General features: G+C 28.7%; 5 protein-coding genes across 16 annotated transcripts; 3 read left to right on the forward strand and 2 right to left on the reverse strand.

Annotated features, from left to right (window-relative positions):
* The first annotated feature begins 114 nt into the window (after positions 1 to 114).
* LOC126924799 (sorting nexin lst-4) lies at positions 115 to 6221 on the forward strand. Its single transcript, XM_050739664.1, has 5 exons — positions 115 to 833; positions 1000 to 1189; positions 1287 to 1735; positions 1807 to 2499; positions 2597 to 6221. The coding sequence occupies exons 1-5, from the start codon at positions 819 to 821 to the stop codon at positions 2846 to 2848; spliced, it is 1599 nt and encodes a 532-aa protein (XP_050595621.1). The 5' UTR covers positions 115 to 818; the 3' UTR covers positions 2849 to 6221.
* On the reverse strand, positions 5955 to 12846 carry LOC126924802 (calcium/calmodulin-dependent protein kinase type 1). 2 transcript variants are annotated; one of them, XM_050739668.1, is made up of 8 exons: positions 12060 to 12846; positions 10614 to 10748; positions 10457 to 10531; positions 10115 to 10377; positions 9889 to 10029; positions 9302 to 9428; positions 8703 to 8740; positions 5955 to 8598 (listed from the first exon to the last, which is right to left on the reverse strand). In XM_050739668.1, exons 1-8 carry the CDS (start codon positions 12167 to 12169, stop codon positions 8174 to 8176), a joined length of 1314 nt encoding a protein of 437 aa, XP_050595625.1. In that variant the 5' UTR covers positions 12170 to 12846; the 3' UTR covers positions 5955 to 8173. The 2 variants fall into 2 exon arrangements, with proteins under 2 accessions (XP_050595625.1, XP_050595627.1); XM_050739670.1 differs by having other exon boundaries at positions 8162 to 8559; positions 8653 to 8740; positions 12060 to 12842.
* Positions 12847 to 12876: 30 nt separating this feature from the next.
* Positions 12877 to 16034, forward strand: LOC126924807 (non-structural maintenance of chromosomes element 1 homolog). Of its 8 annotated transcripts, none has more exons than XM_050739683.1 (7): positions 12877 to 13009; positions 14558 to 14666; positions 14757 to 14898; positions 15142 to 15337; positions 15418 to 15531; positions 15607 to 15730; positions 15806 to 16034. In XM_050739683.1, the coding sequence occupies exons 2-7, from the start codon at positions 14567 to 14569 to the stop codon at positions 15847 to 15849; spliced, it is 720 nt and encodes a 239-aa protein (XP_050595640.1). In that variant the 5' UTR covers positions 12877 to 13009; positions 14558 to 14566; the 3' UTR covers positions 15850 to 16034. The 8 variants fall into 8 exon arrangements, with proteins under 8 accessions (XP_050595640.1, XP_050595642.1, XP_050595641.1 ...); XM_050739685.1 differs by lacking the exon at positions 12877 to 13009 and adding an exon at positions 13866 to 13884; XM_050739684.1 differs by lacking the exon at positions 12877 to 13009 and adding an exon at positions 13881 to 13899.
* On the reverse strand, positions 15903 to 19152 carry LOC126924801 (coiled-coil domain-containing protein 174). Of its 2 annotated transcripts, none has more exons than XM_050739667.1 (2): positions 19133 to 19152; positions 15903 to 17671 (listed from the first exon to the last, which is right to left on the reverse strand). In XM_050739667.1, exon 2 carries the CDS (start codon positions 17540 to 17542, stop codon positions 16031 to 16033), a length of 1512 nt encoding a protein of 503 aa, XP_050595624.1. In that variant the 5' UTR covers positions 17543 to 17671; positions 19133 to 19152; the 3' UTR covers positions 15903 to 16030. The 2 variants fall into 2 exon arrangements, with proteins under 2 accessions (XP_050595624.1, XP_050595623.1); XM_050739666.1 differs by lacking the exon at positions 19133 to 19152 and adding an exon at positions 17764 to 17956.
* LOC126924804 (uncharacterized) lies at positions 19140 to 23049 on the forward strand. 3 transcript variants are annotated; one of them, XM_050739672.1, is made up of 3 exons: positions 19140 to 19371; positions 19521 to 19969; positions 21415 to 23049. In XM_050739672.1, exons 2-3 carry the CDS (start codon positions 19537 to 19539, stop codon positions 22281 to 22283), a joined length of 1302 nt encoding a protein of 433 aa, XP_050595629.1. In that variant the 5' UTR covers positions 19140 to 19371; positions 19521 to 19536; the 3' UTR covers positions 22284 to 23049. The 3 variants fall into 3 exon arrangements, with proteins under 3 accessions (XP_050595629.1, XP_050595628.1, XP_050595630.1); XM_050739671.1 differs by having other exon boundaries at positions 19141 to 19378; XM_050739673.1 differs by lacking the exon at positions 19140 to 19371 and adding an exon at positions 19375 to 19431.
* The last annotated feature ends 669 nt before the right edge of the window (positions 23050 to 23718 follow it).

A 23718-nucleotide genomic window follows, 5' to 3' on the forward strand; every position in this document is an offset into this window, starting at 1 on the left:
GCATTTATATTTCATTTTTGTTATTCTGTTTTTTTATTAATCATGTGTATTTGAAACTTATTATTTTCGAAAAAAGGGAAGTAAAAGAGGAAAAAATTGGAAGAATTCATTTTTTTATTCATATAATGATCATTTTAAACATTATTTTCATTGGCCATTTATTAAATTTTTAATATATGAAAAACTCATATAAGAAATTGATATTTAAAATTTACGTTGATATAAAAGAATTTTATTTTCTTTGTGTGTTACATAAGATGCGCAATTTCTCTTTTTAATTCTTCATTCGCAACTGTATAAATGGTTCGTTCAAGTGTACACACCCAGACAAAAGTTTAATAAGCGATATGAGAGTTACTTGTTACTTCATAGAGGCGGATCCGAAATCAGTAGCGGCTCGTAATTTTATACGCCCCGTGTTTTACGGTTTCTAACCTCTAATCATAAAATAATTTCTTTCGTTTTTTTTCTATTCATCGAATTATATTCCATCGGCCTGTCTATTCCTATTATCTAGAATTTCCTTCCGATTTTCGATATGGATGTGATTCACATATAAGAAATACACCATTCTCCGAAGACATGAAAGCGTATTATGTTTCGCGGACAGTAGTGGTGTACAGTCGTTTAAATTTTCCATTTATGTGGCACAGAATCGCACACACATTAAAGCACAAATACGTAAATGTCAGTCATACGGGTAAGCAGATCGGTGTAGGTATGTGACCGGGTGCAATCAAACAATTTGAAATAAGGAGACGAAAAGTTGCCGCACCAGTTGTTGCAATTCGAAATTACTATTAGTACATGTACTTACAATGGAGGGCCACCAGGTGTGTAAAACCTGTTAAGAATATAAAAACGAATGATATATCACTGTTTAGTGTTAGATCAGTTTTATGCATTATGACTCATTCTTTTATGCGAACTTTTCAAGATAACTTTCTTCACTTTCGAATATATTTTCATTGTATTAACGTTAAATATTTGTTTTTCTAGGTAAGAGCATTATATGACTTCACTGGAGAGCCAGGAACAGCAGAGTTGTCTATCACAGCAGGAGAAATGTTGACTGTTATGAGGGATAATGTGGGTGATGGATGGTGTGAAGGTTTTAATCAAAGTGGAAAGTCCGGATTGTTTCCAGCGGCATATGTTCAAATTGTTGACACTTCAGCATCTGCTCCAAGTATACTTAAATTGTTTCATTACATATGAACAAATTTTTAAAATTGCGGAAGTACTAATTTGAAAGATTGTTATATTCAAATTTTCTTGTGCATTAGATGCAATGACATCATCCCAACAAAGTTCAGGGGATTATTGGGATGATGAATGGGATGACGATTCAGAAGTTGGACAAACGCAAGCGTATGTTCCTCAGCAGCAACAACAACATATGATGCAATTACAACAGCACAATAGTGTTGATTATGGAGATTCAGTTTCTATGCAAACTATTCATTCTGTGATACCTGAAAGGCCTATACCCAACATACCAAAGAAAAATAATAAATTTTCTACATTAATAAAGTCTGGAGAAGATAGTTATTTATTAGGGATGAGAGTAGCAAATGTTCCTGAAAATGAGAAAATATATATTGAAGAAATTGAAGGTGGACGTTTTAGGTGGAGTTCAAGAGGGGAATCCTATAACTGTGTAGTTACATCTCCTAAGAAAGAATCTAAACTGAAGGGTCTTAAAAGTTTCATAGTTTATCAACTTACACCAACGGTATTTAATTTTTGTATCCTTATATCCTTGTAACAATAAATCACAGAATTATCATTGATTCTTTGTTATAGTTCAACAATATTCAAGTTTCAAGAAGATACAAACATTTTGATTGGCTACACGAACGTTTGGAAGAAAAATATTGTTTTATTCCCATTCCACCATTGCCAGATAAACAAATATCAGGGAGATATGAAGAACAATTTATCGAACATCGACGCACACAATTACAAGAATTCGTTGATTACGTTTGTAGGCATCCTGTACTGGCGCGTAGTCGCGTATGGGAACATTTTATAACTTGTACAGATGAGAAAAGGTGGAAGGCTGGCAAGAGACAGGCTGAGAAAGATGAATTATTAGGCGTAAATTACTTTAATGCTGTGCAATGTCCTGAAACAACTTTGGATGTTATAAAAGTGGAAATTCAAACGGATGCTTTCAGTAGATTTATAAGCGGATTGGATCCGGTTGTTAAAAATTTTATGGCTATGGCTGTTGATCAAACAAAAAAAAGCCTTCTTTATAAGAGAGAATTTCAAAAAATTGGTCAAAGTTTTAGTGCATTAAGTCATGCTTTAGAAGGCGACGATAGTAGTCGAGGAAGATTAACCTACGCGTTAAAAATAACGGGAGATGCTTATAACGATATCGGCAAGTTATACGAAGAACAGCCTAAGTTTGATTGGGAACCTTTGTCTGATAAATTTCATATTTATAGAGGAATCATCAGTAGTTTCCCAGATGTAATTAGCATACACAAGGTAACTGATAAGAAAGATTTGATTCTTTAAGGTATAGTCTTATGAAGAAATTTTTGTATTATTAATTTGCTTCATTCTTTTTCTTTAACCTGTTTAGACTGCTGTACAAAAACGTAAAGATTACGAAAGGTTAGTAAGTGAACATAAAATGGAGCCGCAACAATTGCGAGATTTATCTCATCGAACCGACGTAATAGCACGAGCTCTTCTCGCCGAAGAAACGCATTTTCAAACAGAACAAGAAATACATTTAACTCAAGCAATGAAAACGCATCTCGCGGAGCAAATTAAGTTTTATCAAAAAATTGTAGATAAATTACGGGAAGCGTTAAATGCATACGAAGGCTAAAATATGTGTATTTAATATAATGTAAGGTTGCTTCGTTTATAATATCATTTGGTATAATACATAATATTAAAAGTGTTCATTTAGTTCAAAATGTATGAACTATATGAAATTCCAAACACTTTATTTTCAATTATTGATAAGCGTTGAAAAGTTATACAAATTACACATAAGGGGCCAACAGTTTATTTTCAGATGTTACTACCAAAAACTTAACATATATAGGAATGTGCAAGTATATTTTCTATTTATAGTATTTTTTCACACTTATTTCAGTTGTATAACTAAATTGATTGATATAACTAATCAAACAGAAATCATATTAATCGACATTAAAGTAGAAATAAAATGCGATTTCCAGGAAGAAAGAAGCATCAACTAAACGGTATTATTAACGATGCCTAGTAATATATTGAATGTCAATATTAATGTTAATCTCTCGTGGCTGCTACTTCGGAAATTTATAGAATCATTCATTGTGTAATTTATTATTGTTTACGTATTTCAACTATGAATATTAATTTAATTTTCAATTTTTTTACTAAGTACAGTTATATAGTTATATATATATCATTTGTATGTTTCATTACATAGTATTAACAACTACTTGGAATTTAAGCCAAACTTTAAACATATTATATTGAAATCACTGTGTAGTAGGAACGTTATAGCAAACTACAGTCTAACACAAAAGTTTACATTACATTTTATAATAAATGTAAAGTTTATTATTTTTTATCACCACAATTAACAAATATTAATATTATTTGTTGATTATATAATTGTATATTACTGTATAATAAATAAACTTTACAAACACATTGCCATGAATTTAAGGAATAGTAAAGATTTATACTATTATAAATAAAAATTAAGTAAGATGTAAGTAGTTGTAAAAAGATCAATTTATATGGTGTAATGTAAACTTTTTTTGTCAAGTTATTGAATGCATTTATTTATTACTCTATTCTTGTACTCGAACTAATTAATTTTTTCATATTCCGTAAAAAAAACATCGTTTTACATGATTCATGGATTATCAGTCCATAACTTTGTATTTCATAAAGGCAGCCACTATATGTCGATAAATCACTAATATAAAATGTAATAATCATGTAAAATTCTTACTTTGTCTATATAATATGCAAACTGAAACTGCTACACATTTATCAGTTAACAAATTATAAAATAAAGCATATCATTGTTAATGTATTTAAAATAATTTGTATAAAAAAATAGCCTAATTTTAAACACAAACACACGCAATTCTGTAAATGTTATTATAGGGTTATTATTATTGTTATCATTTGCATCGTCCATATTTTTATTATATTTGCATTCGTTTTCATATCCGAAAGGAAAACTTTCATTAAATGTGCATTAAATTAAAGTGCGATTAATTTACTTATTTTGTAGTTTATAAGCGTTCCGATATTTCTGTTTTATTTTTAATTAACAATCTTACAACTCAGGATGACTATAGAAAAGAATGATTACATTAATGCGATACTCAAACAAGCTAAGACAGCTAAATATATATATATATATATATATTGGTATGTGTATATATATACATATTTTTTTATTCATCAACATTCCATGAAATAGTAGTATCGAACATCCGTTTTGTAGCACCACAATTAAGAAATTAAAAAAGATCTTATTAATTTCGAAATACTTGATATCCGCTTTCTATAGTCCTCGAACTTACAAACCAGTTTTCTCTATTTTTGAACGAAAAAAATTAGTCTGTCTGATGAAGCAATATATTATTAAAAATTTAATCGATCTTATTTTCGAAAATATCAGCTATTCGAATATAATATGTAATTTACAAAAATTTGATATTTTACATGTCTCAAAAAAATTAGCGATTTCAACAGCTCTTTTTGGATGTGTGGAATACATTGGCACTGTAAATTGGTTTGATAGATTCTGATTTGCTAAAATTTTCTGCGTAGAGTTGATAAATTTGTGTCATTAAATTTTTTTCTAACGATTCTGATCCTCTGTATCAAGTATAATTAACAATGAAACGTCTGGTAATAATCATTCTCACATGCACAAATTGTAAGCATAACAATTGCAAGGCTTGTGCAATGAGAAAAAGTTACAATAGGAAGAAGTTATTCTTGTAATCGGTCGGTAAATATAGGAGCTCAATTACGCTTAATTTATAGGCAACAGTTAAAACATTTTAGACAACAGTGCATTCTCCCTCCCTCTCGCTCTCTTTCTTTCTTTCACTCTCTTCCTCGTTCGCTCCATACACACTCTTATCAGTCTGATGTTATTTTTTTTCTCATCGAATAAAACTGCAGTAACAAGTTGTTTTCATTGCTATTTAAAATCAGCTTATTTTTATAATCACATTTTGCAATATTCCTGCCGATATGTTTATTCATGTGGCACGGTTTTATCGTTTTCTTCTCTTTTTTTATAATTCGTTTCTAAATACAAGCTAAGCTCCTTTTCTTTTATTTCCTTCTAGAATTTTTAAGTTACAAGCTCATATGCACAATATATTTAGCGTAAAAAAATGCTTATTAACGAACCTTTCTTATTAGATGACACGATGCTGGTTATAAAAAAATTATAATAAAATTACATAATTCTATTAAATATCTGAATTCAAATATTTTTTTGTGAGATATAATGCAAATAAATATTTAGATTAGGATATAGAAATAGAAATCTATTTTCTAAATAAAAGATAAATGATATTTGATTCTAATCATCGAGTAACATATTTTTGAATTTATTTATCTGACATTCCATCATCGTGTCATCCAAGGCACTTTAGAATGGTGCGTTATTTTTTGCGCAATGAAAGACCTGTTTATCAATTGAAATTTTTGATACTACAATGTTTCGACAAGAAACAAAATGATGATCATTGTATGTATCTTAACTTCCATCATATACGTCATGTTCTAAATCAATTTATATGTAGTTTGTTTAATTTTATTAGAACAATGTCTATCTTATAATTAATATAATTATTATCGATTTCAAAATTATTATGTAGCGTTAACACGAATCCCTTTTTTATATAGTTATGAATTATACGAATAGTGCCCGGTACACGGACGGATGTCTAATATGAGAGTTCAGAGTGATTATTATATTTATTGTTTAAAGATAAAGAGATAGCAATTTATGACAAAAGGAGTGCCCGCTCGATAAACAGCAATAATTTTCTCTATCATAGTATGTATATAACATATATGATCCTTTTAGATTTCATTGAGTACAATTTAGATTTATTTCAAAAGGACACTGAAAAAACATTGAATTTTGTCGATACAATTTTCCGCATATTAATACATAATGTATTTTTCTCATCTATATAATAAAACGTGGAATTTGATCATCATCATCGTGAAAAATTAATATTTGATACATTTCCAATTGAGAGAGATTTTATATCCTATTTCAATGAAAATTCTCAATATTTATTAGTATCAATATTTTTATATCGATATACCATTGAGTAAGAGACCACAGTAGCATCATTATCACAAGATTACGGTATATACGGTATTGCACTTATCTGCAATTATTTGTAAAAAAATAAAGAAATACCACCAAATACTAAAAGTATCTCAGAACATTTCGTTGAAGTACCTGTTGTAATTCAAATACTGAGTACTGTATATGATTCACTGATTCTTCACATTATAAAAAGATACAAATATAAATAGCTAGATTATATTTCAATTTTTTTTTGGAACTTATGCAATGATATATAATCGCTGTAATCTACAACAAAATATTAAATACAAAAATATTTGTATTGAACTATTCATAGCATATTGAAAATACTTACACATTTACATCAAGGAACGTAACATATAAAAATAATATGTACATTCTTTTATAACACAGCAAAATATATAAATCGTTAGCTCTTATCTAATTAGATTTGTGCTTTCTACTTTTTCCGAAGATGAGCCAATTTTATTCTATGCGTTATTTGAAGAACAACAACGATTTTTTTAATAGGAAAGAAATACAATAAAAACAATTAGATCAGAAAAAATTGCAAAGCGTATAAAAATATAATTGTCTTTAAAAAATATTATAAAAAAGTGAAAAATTCGACATTATATAACATGCTTTTTATATTTGCATCTTGCAAAGAGACAATTAGGGAATCGTGTATGAATTATGTACATTTTCCATTAAATTTCAGTGCAACATATCGATAAAAATATCAGTAGAGCAATATACATGTATGTATATACATATTAAATCTAATTAGTAGATCTCTGTTTTGGAGTTCTTAAAGTGTACTAATATCACTATGTAACAGAACAAGTATCTGTGTACACAATGTACATATCTTGCAATACAGTGTACTGTACATGACTCGTATATAAATGTTTGCATTTATGTCATAAAATAAAACATGTATAGTAATCATTGAGGGAAATATAAAAGCAAATATTGATAAAAATCAGATCTCATACAGTCTCACAACACGATTCCATATGGCAAGAATTCTTTTTCTTCTCCTCATTTGGAGTAATCTGTCTTACAAAAAACTTACTTAATTTGTCTTTTGTTTCGTGTTTCTTGAAAAAACGCTGTTTCAAAAGATATATTCGACCATATCATTCATTCGAATAAGTACCGGGTCAAAAGCTGCGTATCGGTTTTTATGGAATTTAAAACATATTTAGCCAGAATATAGTAAGATGTTCACATAGCAAAAAATCATCTAAACAACTACTATTCATTACACCAAACCTTATAAAAGATAAAAACTTGTCGTTGTACTGTTCACATAGTTTCTTTTTTTTTTTCTTTCTTTATACATTTAGCAGATTTGATCGAGCAAGATCTTTCTTGCGTTACAAGATTTCACAATTAGCATTAAGTTTATCTAAATACATTAACTACATCTTTACTTGATCAAATCAATGCTGTTGACATATCGTCATTTAAAATCACTATTGATGGCTACGGGATTTAATTCTACTGTGAAATATATACTAACAAAATGAGAAGATCTATTTAGAAATTGTCGAAACAAAGCCAACAAAACTGAGAGGGACGATAAAACGAGAAACATTCGGAAAATCGCCTTATATCGCGCGGGCTGTTTATACGTGTATTTAAGTGTGTATATGTGCGCGCACTCGCGAGCGTGTGTAATTTTGTAATATACACGATCGGTGGCAACCATGTCACAGGAGACCACAATAAAGCGAATTAGCTGGAATCTATACAAACTCTTACCAGTATTTGAATAATAACTCGGTAAGAGAATAAACGGCCACCTGACGACTTCGATATTTTTCATTAGAAGAAACTTAGCGTGACTCAGCTTTTCTTATACTTTCTTTGCTTTCTAAGATACGATACATTCGTTTGAAATAGAGTAGACAGAGCGGTGCGTGTGCTACCCCACAGCTTGAAGCGTTTGTTGCGTAAGTATAATGGTGAATTTGGAGTGATCGGAATGGGAATAGGACTCGAGACCACCAAGCTTGACACCGGCAATGGTGACTCGCGTATTTCCTTCAATTGAGGTTGGTTGGAGGCTCCACTGATCTGGGTTGGTAACTGGGGTTGGATTGCGATTGATCGGGGTATGGCGTGGGGTTGCCGCTGGAGGGGCCTGTTGATCCTGGGCCCTGCTGCTGCTGGCCGCTGTTGAGTGCCAGCCGTTGCATTTGACGTATGACCGTGGCTGCGTGGTAGGCTTGCTGCAACCATGAGAGAAGAGGAAGACATTCCTACGGAGCCTGGCGAGCAAACACATACAATCAGCAACATGATAATCATCTAATTATACTAACCTTCCACCTTGATTTGGCGAAATTCTTTTTAAGTTGTTCTGATACAGTACCATGGATATTTTTATTGCTAGCAGCATTGCCGGATATCCTGAAAAAAATTAATTGCACGATACTGCATTACATATAAAACATGATTGATTAAACAAGTATATTTATTAATATAAAATATATTTATTAAAAATGATATGTTAAGCAAAATATATATTGACTGATTTGTTAAAATAATATGTTAAGATATTTGTTTATGAGAATTACTGAAAATTTTGATATGTGGGTACATATACATTTCATATTTTAATTTAAAATGAGTTATCAACTATTACACACATAGGGAATTTATACACATACTTCAATAATTAATCTTGTAGGATTAATTAATGTATAACGAAATTAATGTAATCCTTTTACTTACTTAATCCATATTTATCTTATTATTAAGAACAATTCAGTTCCTGTAATATTTTATTGCTTGAATCTTAAAACACGACTCTTCAAAAATTACAAACATCAAATCTAGAAGACGTTCAAAATATTGCGAATTGCGAATTTTTAAATATAACTTCATTACTGAATATAAATTTATGCAAAAATATAATAATTTCAAATAACATAAATCATATACAATATATAAGTGCAATAATGATCTTACCAAGGATGTGCAAGGGCTTGTTTGCAACTAAAGCGTTCCTCGACATTGACGCACATCAATTTGTGAATGAAATCCTTTGCAGACTCACTGATATCGTCCCAGTACGGCGAATCAAATTCAAATTCACCTATAACAGTCTGGTTAGCTTCTTGCTATAGAGTAGACGATTTTATTATGATTTATTTAATTTTTAAATCAATTATTTTATTTGGAAGAAGTACTGTTAGGTTCTCACACTGTATGACATAAATTTGTTTCTTGTACTTCACTATAAAAAATCCCATTTAATCGTCTTTTTTACTCAGACAATACAGATATTGTAATAGAATTTTTAATGTTAAGTTTTGAACATTAACAACTAATAACTTTCATAAAAAACGCGGACATACACAAAAGATCATTTACTTACTACACTAGCATGTATATAGCAGCATACAAAAACTAGAATAATACCTTAAAAATTAAAATTTCAAGTTAATGTGCAGCTGCATGTGTTTGTGAATCCTAAAAGTAGTACCTAAATTGAAGTGATAGTATAGTCCTCCCAAATACTAAAAAAAATTTGTATCCCAAAATAGCTTTATTACCTTTTAAAATTTGTGCAAACAGGTTCGCATCGTTTTCGTCATAAAATGGAGGATAACCACATAATAAGATGTAAGAAATGACTCCTATACTCCACACATCTACAGCTTTTCCATACGGCTTTTGTGCTAAGACTTCTGGAGCTGTAAATAAAAAAAAGATGTCAAAATATTGTAAAAAAAATAAATCATATATACATATATCCAACTAAATGACAATGAGTCATACCAACATATCCTGGAGTACCACAAGCAGTTGCCATAATACCAGAGTCTTCCATTTTTGATAGTCCAAAGTCACTAATCATGATCTTGCTATCTTCATCTGGATTATAATATAAAAGGTTTTCAGGTTTAAGATCCCTATGCACAACACCTTGATCATGCATATAATCCACAGCTTCTAAAACTTGTCTTATTAAACCTGATGCATCTTTCTCTGTATAGGAACCTTTCTCAACAATTCTATCAAATAGTTCTCCACCGGTAACCCTAATATAAAAAGATAAACAAAAATTAATTATAAGCTTATAATATGTATACTAATTTATAGACGAATGAAAACACTCACAATTCCATAACTAAATAAACTTTGTGTTTATCTTCAAATGTTTCCAGTAATTGAACAATATTTGGATGTGTTAACCTGAAAAAATACAATATAAGTTGCAATAATTAAACACTTAAGAGAAATTCAAATAAATTTATTTACAGAAGCTAAATATTACCTTCGCAACACTCTAATTTCATTTTCTAAAGAATCTTCTTTTCCTTTCAATGCTTTTTTATCAATGATTTTCACAGCAAACATTTGACCAGGCTTTTCTTTACTTTCTGCCAAACGTACTTCAGAGAAAGCACCCCTATACAAATAAATATAAAATAAATAAATATAATAATGGAAATCATAAAAATTGACATATTACATTACAATACATTAAAAAAGTGCATGAATGTAACATGACTTATGCACTTATATTCAGTTACTAATTATTGTGCCAGAACATTTGATACCCAGACTACTAATATAATAATAGACTGCATGCAATTAACATTGACATATTTAATACAAGTGTTCTAATATGACAATAGAATTTTTAATTATATGCTATAGTACTACATATTGATCATTGTTCTAAATGAAAAAGTACTTGAGGTAATTTGAATAGCAACATAACTACCAAGTATGTCAAAAAATTATGATAGTTATACAACATTTATTGCTAATGGGAAGTACTTTCTCTTTCCCAATCTGTTACAAAATATCTTGCAACATTACTAATGGAACTTAATATAGTTAAATCAAATATTGTTTACAAATATAAAAAACAAAATGTTTTTGTAAATGTAAATAAACTTATAGTATCTATTTTATTTAATAACAATTTATATTCTTTCTATAAGTTCCATAGTTTATTTGACATAATTTTCATTTATGTTTAATTGAATAAGATAAGGCATTAAAAATAAACCGCTTAGAAATATTTTATATACATACATCGATAATATTAATTTTTTCATAAATCATCACATAATTTGTTAACTATAAAAATTAAATTAACTTTTAATTAATTAAAATAACTTTTCGTTCCTATAAACATTATATGATAAAAATTTTCTTAAAAATACATGATGTCTTTTTGTTTATTTCAACAAGAACGAAATTAAGACATAAAAATTCAAAGATTGTAACAGGGTTAAGGAAAGTGACTTTGACAATCTTTCGCCTAAATTCCGATTACAAGTAATAATAATGTTCAGCATCAAATTCATGACTAGAATCAATCATTTTATTAACTCTTTAAGAACATATCCCAAGTTAATACTATTTCGATTATATGCAAATTTTCCTTTTTTTCTTATTTATGGATATTCTTATGAACACTACTAAATATTATGAGTATAATACTGTACAATATTTTAAATACTATAAATGTTATACTATATCCTTATAAAAATTGTACTATATTCTAAGTACTTTATGTTGATTCTATACATTTCTGCATCATAAAATTTCCCATGAATGCATTGAAATCCGCAGTCGAAGTAATTCTTAAGTGGTTTATCGAGCAATATCAAATTAATGACAATATGAAAGACACGAATACAAAATTTTTGTACAATCGGTTCTATTACTTTTCAATACATAGTCCGTAGCGATGTATAGTACATACGTTCCAAGCAATTCCTTTAGGATGTATTTGTCCTCGACAGACGGCGATTTATCGTCTTTCCCATCTTTCTTGATCTTTTTATTCGAATCCTTTTTACCGAAGAGCGGCATCTTCGGATCGTGTTATCACTATACAATAATCACTCTCCGATTCACAAAATTCTCTTTTTCAAAGAAATCTTTCTGAACGATGTAACGTAGAAACGTTCGATCTTAACAGGTTATAACACTGGTCAACGAGATATCCACTTAAGAAGCGAGAGAGCAGGGAGAAAAAATTCGTCGTTTTGCCTACTAATAGTTTTTTATCGTTCAGGCAGTGATAAATAAAGAAAAAAAAATGATCGTCGTCAAACGACGAGTCGAATCATCGTTTCGAGTCACTGAATGATCATGAACTCTCGACCTTTTCGCGAGCAAATGATAGCAGATAGCACCGCGTACGCTACGATGCTCCACTTTGCGCTTATCCGTGGACCGATGTTTGACACGTATTCGTTGCGCGCACTATTCCGCTATCGAAACGTCCTATTCCGCGTATCGGGCTCAGGGTCGCGGCCTCGCGCCCTGGCGATACAGCTTGTACTATGCAGCAGAGATAGCTCTCAATGTCTATGTACTAGATCGCCTCCACTCTCTTTTCTAGTCCCTCTTCCTCACTTTAGTGCACGACGATACTTCCTGTTGTCGTTTCTTCCGATATTAGAAAATTAATACATATTCGAATGGATCATGATGCTCACTTGAGTCAACACATCTCTCACTCGATGCTTTTCTCTCATGATACTGTAGCGCTCGAACTCGAACTGACCGTATGCTCGTTGCACCCATCGATGATAATACAGTAAAGTTGCGGCAGTAACAGTGGTTCTCACAATCAAGTATTTTAACGTTACTGATATGCTTTGCTAGCTGACCGTACATCGAGCCTTATCGTGGCTAGTTATCGAGGCAGGTGTATTTCTAGAAAATTCCTAAAGTAGTTCTACTTCATTGAATATGAGATATAAATATCTGAAACATTTGTTTCTGTATAGCTATATATCTGTATAAATTTATTTAAAATTTCTATGTTAAGAATAATATATTTATGCATCACAGTTATAAAGTAAAACAGTAAGAAACAATATCCATTGATATAGCCGTACTAAGGACTATATTTATTTTGAGCTGCAAAATTTATTTGTAGATTGATATCCTGCTTACAATTTTTCATTAGGAGTATATAGTATTAAACCTTCTATTTCTTATTTAATAATAATTGCCATATTATGAAGAATTAATCTATATTTGTGAAATATAAGAATAAGAAAAGATTGACCGCATAGGTACCAATCTGAAAGAAGCTTAAATCATTTTGAATATACATATGTATGCAAGGGCGAATTTGAATGCAAATATAATTCAGTACTTAAAACTTAAAAGTTTTGATAAATTTTTAGTTGTGAATCTTAATCTATCGCTTACGTGAATTTTAATATAGGCTTTACGTATTTAAGGTTTCATATCTACATTCTTTCATATTATACCCTATCTTCAATATCTTATATAAGATATCAAGACTTATTAAAGCTTTAAAAACTCAAGAATTATCAAGATTTTCCAAAGTTATAGTACTGAATCATATTCGAAGTGATTCGAATTTTCATAGTATGAAAAACTTAGGAATCCCTTTAAAATTGAAATTCAAACACTTTTCGTTAGATTCGACATGTTTTCTCAAAGATGTATCTAATTTCAAGTTATACTAGCTTAAAACGTTTCTTAATACGTTCACTTAATATAAAAATAAAAGGCCTAGTTCACAAAATCACTTTTAATAATCGGTAGGAATAATGATGGTCAGTTAATAAAACAGAATCTCGATCAATCAACCTAGCATTTGTGTAGTATAAAACAATGAAATTTATTGTTTCAACTATGTATAATTCTATTGTCTAATCTTTTATATATTAGAATAGATGTTTGGTAGATGGAAGAAGTTTATAAAAATTATTTGTTGTACTTCTTAATTACTATATGATTGTGTTTCTCCTGAAAGGATTTACGTTTCTTTGTTACTTGAGAAACACTGTGAGATATGTTTTAAAACTATTTGTAAATTTTATTGGTTATATTTTATATACACATTTGCTCATTAGTTGCTCAGTTGTTTTAAGGTGTAAAATGTAGTATTTTGAACATTACCAACGAAAAAAATACTACAAAATTGCATAAATAGAAAACTTCTTTATATAATATCATTATATGAAAATTTATCTTTTCCGTTTATATACATAATTGCGGGTTGCGTTGCATAGTTTTGTATATATATATATATATATATATATATATATATATATATGTATTTATTTAATTAGTCAAAACATTTTATAGAAGTTACACTAACTAATTCAGAAATAATTCCTAATTCACTTGTAAAACTTTAGTATTTTGACATTACACATTAATAACATTAATAATCTGAAATAAAAACATAATACTTGTGTCTGTTTACAGAAATAAAACATGGCTTATAGCAATAAGCATAAAATAGTTCTACAAGCAATTGTACATGAAGGTCTTTTAATTGAAAATAAAATACAGGACTTAATTATTAAATTATTTGGTAAGTAAATTCTTATGTAATGTCAAATCCAATTCATATTTTTATGTATCTATTTTATTGTATCTGTATAAACAAAACTGTATATTTTAGGTGATAATAGAATATCAGTAATAATAAATCAAATAAATGAACAATTGCAGCCCTTAAACATGTTAATCAAAAAAGCACAGTGTGAAATTACTGGCAAATTATATTGGGTTCTAATAAGTACTACGCTTAATGAAATAACCAGGTATATGTTTTAGAAATTGTTAATATATCAAAATTCAGTTTTACATAATTGTTTTATGAATTTTTATAATCATTTAGGATGTTTAACTTATCTTTTTCTTAAATTGGCCCACATACTGTTAAACCAAATTGAATGGATTTACAAATAAGTTATGATGTCTTTATTTTACTTTCATAATTTGTTAAGTAACAGTATCTGTAGAAATTTTGTATGAAGTTTATTGATATTCATGATATCTTCTAGGTACCAAACTGAATTTTCGAAAGAGCAATTGGCTCTGTTAAGGACTATGTTTTCTGAAATTATAACATCACGCAATGGATGTATACAAAGTACAATATGCTTAAATTTATGCTCTTCATTAGATATAAAAATGTCAAAGGCAGGTGCTGAAAAATTTTTGGAGGATATAGTTAATAGAAAATGGTTGATTTATAAGGTATTGATAAAAATTCAAAATACATTACAGTACTATTTACAGTACTACTGATTAATTTTATATTTTTATGACATTTACAGGATGGTTATTACTATATGGGTGTAAGAAGTATAACAGAATTAATGCCATATTTTAGAGCTACATATGAAAACAATTTAAATACCTGTTGCCTTTGCAAACAAGTTATTTTTCATGTATGCTATTCCTACCTAATATGCCTTTTTCATGTGAAAAATTTCAACATAATATTAATAATTTTTATTAATTAGGGCGAAAAGTGTACTAACTGTGATACCTTCTTTCACTTATATTGTTTGAAGAAATTCACTATGATCCATACTCATGTAAACTGTCCAAATTGCAGCACAGTTGTTTCAGACATTGATCTATCTGGTAATATTATTTTCTTTTTTACCATTTATAAAAATGAAATTAACAAAAATAAAAATGAAATTAATGAATATGTAGGTATACAAGATGACTTAGCAGTACCAGAAGAAGGATACGAGTGAAACAAAAATACAATAGGAAGGTTTAAAAAACAAAAACTAGAAAATGCGAAACATTATTTTTGTAAATAAATTTTTTATTATCACAAATATTCTTAATATTCTATACAACACAGGTGTATATACAATACATTATATTTACAAGTATGTATAGTGAAATAGTATAAATCAGTTTGTAAATGCTTTAAGTGTTCTGACTTTTTTCAAATTTTTCTCTCAAGTATTTGAGACCAGCTGCTATACTCGCTTCATCTATACTCCTATTTTGTTTCATCTGATTTTGCACTGTATTACTAGAGTTGTATTGTTTAGAATCAACTGACTGAACAAAATTACTCTGATTTATTGTTTCAGTCAAATTATTATGCTCAGTATTGTAATCATTTGTATTTAAGCTAGGGGGGAGTGGTATATCATAAGAATCTATATTTATTTCATTACTGTTTTGTGTATCATTTATTTCATATGAATGAGATTTGTCATTATTATGAATACTTGAAACTGTATCAGCATTTTGAGGATTCAAATAACCAGCACTTCTAAAATTTTCATATACTGGTCCAAATTCGCTGACTCTTATTTTCCTACATTTATGAACCCATTCTTCCTGAGACATCTCATACCAATGAGTTCTCTTGCCTAGAAGTTCTCCTAAAGCTTTTATTTTATTTTCTTTTTCTATTTCTTTATCTCTTTGTATAATCTGGCTTTCACTATTTTCTTTTTCTTCAATTTCGATTAAATTCTCTTCTGTATTATGTACATTTCCTGATTCATTTTCATTAGATATATTATCATTCTTTTCTCTAAACTCCTCTTCTACTACGTCTATAGGTAATCCTGCTCTAATACGTTGTCTAATTTTAGCCGCTTTCAATCTGTTATGTTCCATTTTCTCCCTCAATTCTTTCAATTCTTTTATCTCCCTCTGTTTCTTCTCTGTTTCCTTTCTTAAATTGAACAAGTTCTCCTGTTGCTTGATTCTTTCTTCCTCATCTTGTGAAAATGCATAGTAACCAACACCATGAGTTCTAGCTTCATCAAATAAAATATCTTGGTAGTGTATGTTTACTTTATCTGCTAGTTTATGTGTTTGTTCCTCCCACTTTCTTCTCATGATTTCTATTTCAGGTTCTTTCTCTCCCTCAACATAGTTTTGGTCAATAATATCATTGGTTTTTGGATCAATTCCTTTTTTGGTTATAATTTGTTGTTTGATCAATTGATCCTTTTCCTGCATCAAGGACAAATCTTCGCGTAAACATTTTCTTGTTCGTCCAAAACAATCCTCATATTCTACCCAGTCATCCTCATTTTCTAATATTGGGTCAGTTTCATCTTTTGGCAATGGTTCTTCCTCAGATTCATCTGATTTATTTGTGAAGTCAACAAGGAAATTCTCATTAGTAGTTCTGGATTTTTTTAATCGGTCATATAATCTTGCTTTTGCCTCCAACATTAATTTCGATTTTTTATGAGTATCAACATCCTCAATGTACTCCGGCATTTTTGAATTTTCCTTCTTAGATGCCTTTTCAATTTTCCTGGATTTTTTCTTTTGTAACTTTGATACTGTGTGATCTATTTCTGATTTCAATTTTGCCTCATTTACTTCATGTTGCTTTTTTAAAAGTTCTGCTTTTAAACCCACGAGGGACGAAAAATTTACATTAATCTTTTTCGTGTTATTCATCATGAAATAATTTTGTTGACAAGTATTACTGTTTGTAATTCACTCGTATTTAGAAAATAGTTTGCGATGATTTTAAGTATTTCGGTAACTTGATATAAGTTTTCTCTGATTTGTGACTTTATTCCAGAGCACCTAGTGAAATAAATTAAATATTTTATTATGAATTGTTTTATCAAATGTTAAAGTGAAACAACAGTTATAGGTTATGATATTACTAACATTACCTTTGAGGTGTATTTAAATTATAAATTTTAATTTATATCATTTAAAAAAGATATATATATATATATATAGAATAAGAAAATCTAATCTTATTCTAAAGAATCCTAATTTCAAGTAACATATTTAATAGTTCCTAAATTTTGTTGATATGAAAACTAACACGAATGACTCTTTCGAAGATCTTCATGCCAATATGTGAAATCGGTAACTACTGTTGGGAATACTACATATATATATATCATTGTTAGAATAAAAGAAATCGGTATTTGCATCAATAATATTATAAAAATTAATTAACATTAAATAATTATTATTAAAAAGAATATTTACATAAAATGTAGGCACATATAGATATTTAATATTATTTCAAGAATTCAAAAAATAAAAACACAAGAATAGAGCAATAAGGATTATTTCTCCTGGTTAAGAAAGTATAAAGAAAAATAACTACGTGTAACTAATGTTAATGCTTGTAACTTTATATAAACAAAAAAATAATGTAAATTCTCAAGTTATATGTCAATAAATTTTGTATATTTAAAATATGTAATACATGTCATTTTATAATGTAAATTCTTCTGTTCAATATTCTTTTAATCTTCTATTCTCATGAATATTTAATATGGAAAAGTAATAAACATAAAATATATTTTGGAAAATATCCTAACGAAAATTGTTTTTAAAAATTATCAAAATCATTTTTCTCGATGTTTTATCTCATTGAAAATTCTACTAAAATATAATTGTATTTTACAGGCATAAATTTTTATTCTATTCAATTTCATCTTAGTAACATTATTTGTTAAATACGATATGAATATACATACTCATTATGTTTAGATTAATCTCTTTTACTATTAACAAGAATTTTGATAATTAAATATTTTACTTTACAAAAAAATGTAAATACCAGAGTAGCATTAAACGAGATTAAGGATGACTCCGCGATATACTCATTTTCTTATATATTACTTAAAATTTGGATCATTTTATGATACAATTTCATAGAATACAATTTTATTAGAATAAACCCTAAACAATAACAAATTAAATGCTTACGTCATAAATATAAAATTAACGAAAAATTTAAAATAACAGTAAATAAAAAATAAATTGGAAATCTTTTTTTGTAACACTCTAAGACATCAAGTGGTTATCTCAATGTATTAATGAATCATATAAAAACAGTTCTCAGAAGTTACGATATTTATAGGTATAAAGAAAAGCTTAAAATTATTATAATTTAATCAAGGATTAGGTAAATGTTAAATGAATAAATATTAAGATAAAATTATTTGGAGGGGTGCAAAACATTGGGCCTTAGGCTCCATTCTTAAGAGCTGTAAATATTTCATAAAAAAGTTGGTTTACTTAGTTGCAAAGTAAGCGTAGCAAGTTGCTGCGTGTATTTAGGGGAATTACAGTTGTTAGAAGGATTTGATCCGTTGATATCTTGTCGCCACTCGTCAATCCGAAAATCGATTGTCGATTATCAAACTCATTCGAAACCTGAAGCTGCCGATCTGCTACTATGTTAGTTTAGTCGTGTAACTTGCAGACTTGCGGACACCAGTTAATGCAACGAACACGTTATTGCACGTTGGGCACCGGTAAGTGGTAAGTAATCACGCGGCGTTCTGTAGTATTTAGTTATTTATGTTTAACGAGTGGTTTGTAGTATTTAATCATATATATATCACTTTTTATATGTAAAATATAAAAATAATAGTATAAAAATTAGTTTTTAAATATATCTTAGATACTCGTGAGACGAAATGGCACCCCGTAGGCCTGCGAAACATTCGGAGGCAGAGGTTGTAGAGAGAGCTGCAGAAGCCGGCGATGTGTCGCCCCCGAAGAAGAAAAAAGCTGTAGCGAAGGCTGCGAATAGAAGTGACGAGGAAAAGCAAATTAGGTTTCCGAGAGCTGCAAAATCAACTAAAACCGAGCAGACAGAAGGTACAGAAACGGTCACGGCAGTAACTAGGAACGCGAAAATAAAACCCAAGGCATCAGCTAAAACCGCCTCAGTGACTGAAAAACCAAACTCTAAAATCAAGTCCGTGCCGAAGAGGAACAAAGAGGCTGCGGAAAAAGGTGATACGAATCCAGTCAACGAGAAGGTGAAAAATGCTGAGGAAACTGAAACGAAAAAGACACGCGCTAAAGCCACAGCGAAAAAGGCGGGAATCAATGTAGACGAAGAATGTACGTATCCAAAATCTTTTTATAAGTTTGTAATATCATTGTTAATATGTGTCCTTTGAATGAGAATTTTCATATACGAAAAACTTTTTCGTCTTGTTTGTTAATTTTTACTGCTTATTTGATTTGTAAGGTAACGAGGTAGTTACGCGGTAATTTTCGGACGCGCATTGGGAATGTGTACAATCACGAGGAAAGATATTAAAGTTTTTTAGTTTAAAATATATACAGTGGCTACGAAAAATATTTATACGTCATATTTATTATAGCATTTATATATTAATTAATTAGATCCAAGTATGTTAAATTTTGTGTCTTATAGTAGTGTTTCCACATGACTAAAAAAATTAATATTGTGAAAATGAAATGTAGAACTAGTTAAAAAAATATTTCATTAGGAAATAAGTGATTCTACAAATACTTTGTACAGCCACTATAATTTTAGGATAAATATTCTTAGCATGGAATTTTATGAAGTTTTTAATAATTCATTCATGTTCATTTAGTGGTTTATACATACGTAAAAACATTAAACATTGTATATGAAGACTGCAGAAGAAAGACACGATAAATCAGATTTTTTTATTTATATGGGATATGTGATACACTTATATCACCAAAACTGTCTTTTTATTTAATTTAATTATGGGGTTTTTTTCAAAAACATTTACATTAGAAGTAATGTATATCATATTTTAGGCATTAGCTATATCATTAGTTTTCTTTTATGTAACTTTATGGATTTATCATTTAGAAGGCTTATGTCAGTGGACTTAATTAGTTGTTTCTCTATTTAATTCTTTGTGGAATGGCATATCTGACTTTTGGGTATATGAGATGAAAGGTTTTGGAGTATTCTATAAGTGAAAGATATATGCCTCAAGGCCTCATTTTAAAAGTTATAAACTTTGCTTTATGTTCATAAAATTTGTACTTCATTATAAGGAAAGGTTATGTAAGCAACTTATAGATAAAAATATATACCTTTATTTCTTTAGAACACAAATTATTTGTTTGAGACATACAGCGAAAGTCTGATATTGTGAGATAGAAATGTGATATAGAAATGTGATATGGAGAAGAGTAAGATCTAACATTTATGCAAGTTAATTCTAACAAGAAATAAGATTTATACAATGAAAATAGTTCAGTTTATTTTGAAAAAGTGCTATAGAAATCACATAGCAAATCACTATGTGTCTATAAGTACTAACATACCTCACAGATTCAGGCGACTGTATGCCTAAACATGTCTGTAACGTAAAAGGACTTTGGGTGGCTATTTAACAACACCAGTCTGCAAAGGATTTACTGTGCTGTACTAAAATACATCCTTTTAATCACTAAATAACATCAAAATCAGGAAATTAACGGAATTGTACTTATTACTGTATATATCTAAAATTTATTATACATATATTAACATGATGATCATATATTCATTTCAGCTAAGGGAAAGTCAAAGGGAAAAGCCAAAAGAGAACCTGTTAATGAAAATGCTGAAAATTTAGAAGCACCAGCTACAAAAAAAAGAAAGCAAACAAATGCTGAGCCAACATCAAAGGAAAGTAAACTAAAGGCAAAAACAACAAAAAAGAAGGTTGATGTACATGATGATACAAAAAATAAAACTTCTAATAGAGCTAACAACAAAACTAAAGCTACTAGCAATAATGAGACTGAAAACGATGTTAAAACAGAAGATGATAAATCCAGAAAAGTAACAGCACCAAGGAAAGCAAGGGGTCGTAAAAATGAACCTAATTCAGATGATATTACAAAAGATGATGAGGAAGTGAAAGCAACAGAAAAATTTCCCTCAGACTCGATACTTGTTACCTTCAGAACAGATACTAATAATGAAAGTGAAACTACTGAAAATAATGGGTCAGAATCAGCTCAAACTGCTAAAAAAGGACGGAATGTAAAGAAAAAAGAAGCACCACAAAAGAAACCTACTAAAATGCGTGGTAAAGCTGCTTTTAGTGAAGATGATATTGATGCAACAAAAACAGTGAAAGAAACACAAAAGAAAACAAATAAAGAATCAGTAGCTACTACAAAAAGAGGACGGGGGAAGAATGCGGATAATACAACTGCAGAGGAGAAAAAAATATTGAATTCGACAGAAACATTAAATAGTAATAATATGCAGAACTCAACAGAGGATAACGGTAAAAAAGAAGACTCAGAAAAAGAAGAGGCAAAATACACCAAAATGTTGGAGTCACCCAAAAAACTAGATGAAATACATATAAAGGATGAAATGGGTGAAAATAATGTAATGAGTACATCAGTACACGAAGAAGAAAATTAACAATATATGTTTTATTTTTACTTGATACGTTCTTCGAAAAAAATATATCATTAATATTTTAATATATTTGATAAAGATACAAATGCTATGAGTATTTCTATGTCTAGAGATTCTAAAGAAATACATACATTGTAAAATTTGAATAATACATTTTGGTTATACATTGTTTCAAAAATGGTTATTTGTACTTTCTATAAAATATTTTACATATTATAGTTCCAGGAACTTCTTGTTAATATAATATTTTACGATTAAGAAAATGTTATTATAAAAAGTACATATAAACACTTCTTAGTATATTTAATAGTTCTACAATATTTAAAGCAGTTAATTTGTTTTTAATGGCAGAATTACTAGTGTAGAATGAAGAACAACATTGAACATTCCATCAGTCCTTTAATAATTAGTCATTTGTAACACTAGAATGCCAGTGTTACCTAATGATATGTTAAAAAAATACGTTTCTTAATTTTTTTACATTTCATTTAAAGATGAAAAAAGGAAGAAAGCGTGTTTCTTGTTACAAAACATTTACATATAAGAAAATATATTTTGTAATACTTTATAATATTCTATGATGTACTAAACAAACACACATTGTCATTCTAAAAAATACAATAGCGTTCCTTTTAGAATTTTATTATGTTTTATAATTATTAAGTAAGTACTTTCTAAAATGCATTGAAGAATGACAAACAAAAAAATGTGAGCAACCCATTTTACATTGCATTATTTTGAGTTCAATAAATATTTACATTTAGATTAATATGATTTGATTATGATTGTTTGTAACATTGACTTGTTTATATCTTTGCATTTCCTTCTTTTATGGTAAAGTTATTCTTAATGTTTGACAAAAATATATCATTACTGATACAATATATTTTGTTTATATGCATTTTTTGCAAATATGAATATAAATTATTAAAAAAATTTTTGAAATTTTCAATCATGAAGATCACATGTATATGTGTTTATATATACGGAGATTATGGACAAAGTAATGTGAATATATTCATAAAATAATTATCGATTATTATTAACAAGAAATAATGTGAAATATTTCTACTTTAATAATCAACAGTTAAGAGTTTCTACGATAAATGAGAATTTACCATTTTCTATTTTCTATGTTAGTCAAATAATGATTATTTTGCATTACTTTTAAGACTTTCAGTAATTATTGTAACTGTAACTGCGTAGATTAACGTAACCTATAATAATGTGTTTCGAATAATAATTTGCACGTGAATACTTCCCCAATTACAATTTTATTTCTTAATTTTTATTCTTTTTTGTTTTGACAAATGTAAATATGAAAATAGACGTAAATATATACAGAAATATATATGTATGTTTATCTTTATTATTAATATTTGTATTAATAAACTTTTTAATAAGCATAGCAATATGCAAAACTTTGTAGTAATGTACA

This window comes from Bombus affinis, chromosome 15 (genome assembly GCF_024516045.1).
Source record: "Bombus affinis isolate iyBomAffi1 chromosome 15, iyBomAffi1.2, whole genome shotgun sequence".
NCBI classification, from domain to species: domain Eukaryota; kingdom Metazoa; phylum Arthropoda; class Insecta; order Hymenoptera; family Apidae; genus Bombus; species Bombus affinis.

Bases quoted from the DNA above. Each gene is read 5' to 3' on its own strand.
- LOC126924807 (XM_050739683.1), top strand. From the start codon at position 14,567: ATGGCTTATAGCAATAAGCATAAAATAGTTCTACAAGCAATTGTACAT. The intron at 15,532-15,606 runs GTATGCTATTCC...TTTATTAATTAG, and splicing joins GCAAACAAGTTATTTTTCAT to GGCGAAAAGTGTACTAACTG. The intron at 15,731-15,805 runs GTAATATTATTT...ATGAATATGTAG, and splicing joins TTCAGACATTGATCTATCTG to GTATACAAGATGACTTAGCA.
- LOC126924801 (XM_050739667.1), bottom strand. From the start codon at position 17,542: ATGATGAATAACACGAAAAAGATTAATGTAAATTTTTCGTCCCTCGTG.
- LOC126924804 (XM_050739672.1), top strand. From the start codon at position 19,537: ATGGCACCCCGTAGGCCTGCGAAACATTCGGAGGCAGAGGTTGTAGAG. The intron at 19,970-21,414 runs GTACGTATCCAA...TATTCATTTCAG, and splicing joins AATCAATGTAGACGAAGAAT to CTAAGGGAAAGTCAAAGGGA.
- LOC126924802 (XM_050739668.1), bottom strand. From the start codon at position 12,169: ATGCCGCTCTTCGGTAAAAAGGATTCGAATAAAAAGATCAAGAAAGAT. The intron at 10,378-10,456 runs GTGAGTGTTTTC...TTTTTATATTAG, and splicing joins GTTTATTTAGTTATGGAATT to GGTTACCGGTGGAGAACTAT. The intron at 8,741-9,301 runs GTAAGATCATTA...AATTTTTTTCAG, and splicing joins CAAGCCCTTGCACATCCTTG to GATATCCGGCAATGCTGCTA.
- LOC126924799 (XM_050739664.1), top strand. The intron at 1,190-1,286 runs GTATACTTAAAT...CTTGTGCATTAG, and splicing joins CACTTCAGCATCTGCTCCAA to ATGCAATGACATCATCCCAA. The intron at 2,500-2,596 runs GTAACTGATAAG...TAACCTGTTTAG, and splicing joins ATGTAATTAGCATACACAAG to ACTGCTGTACAAAAACGTAA.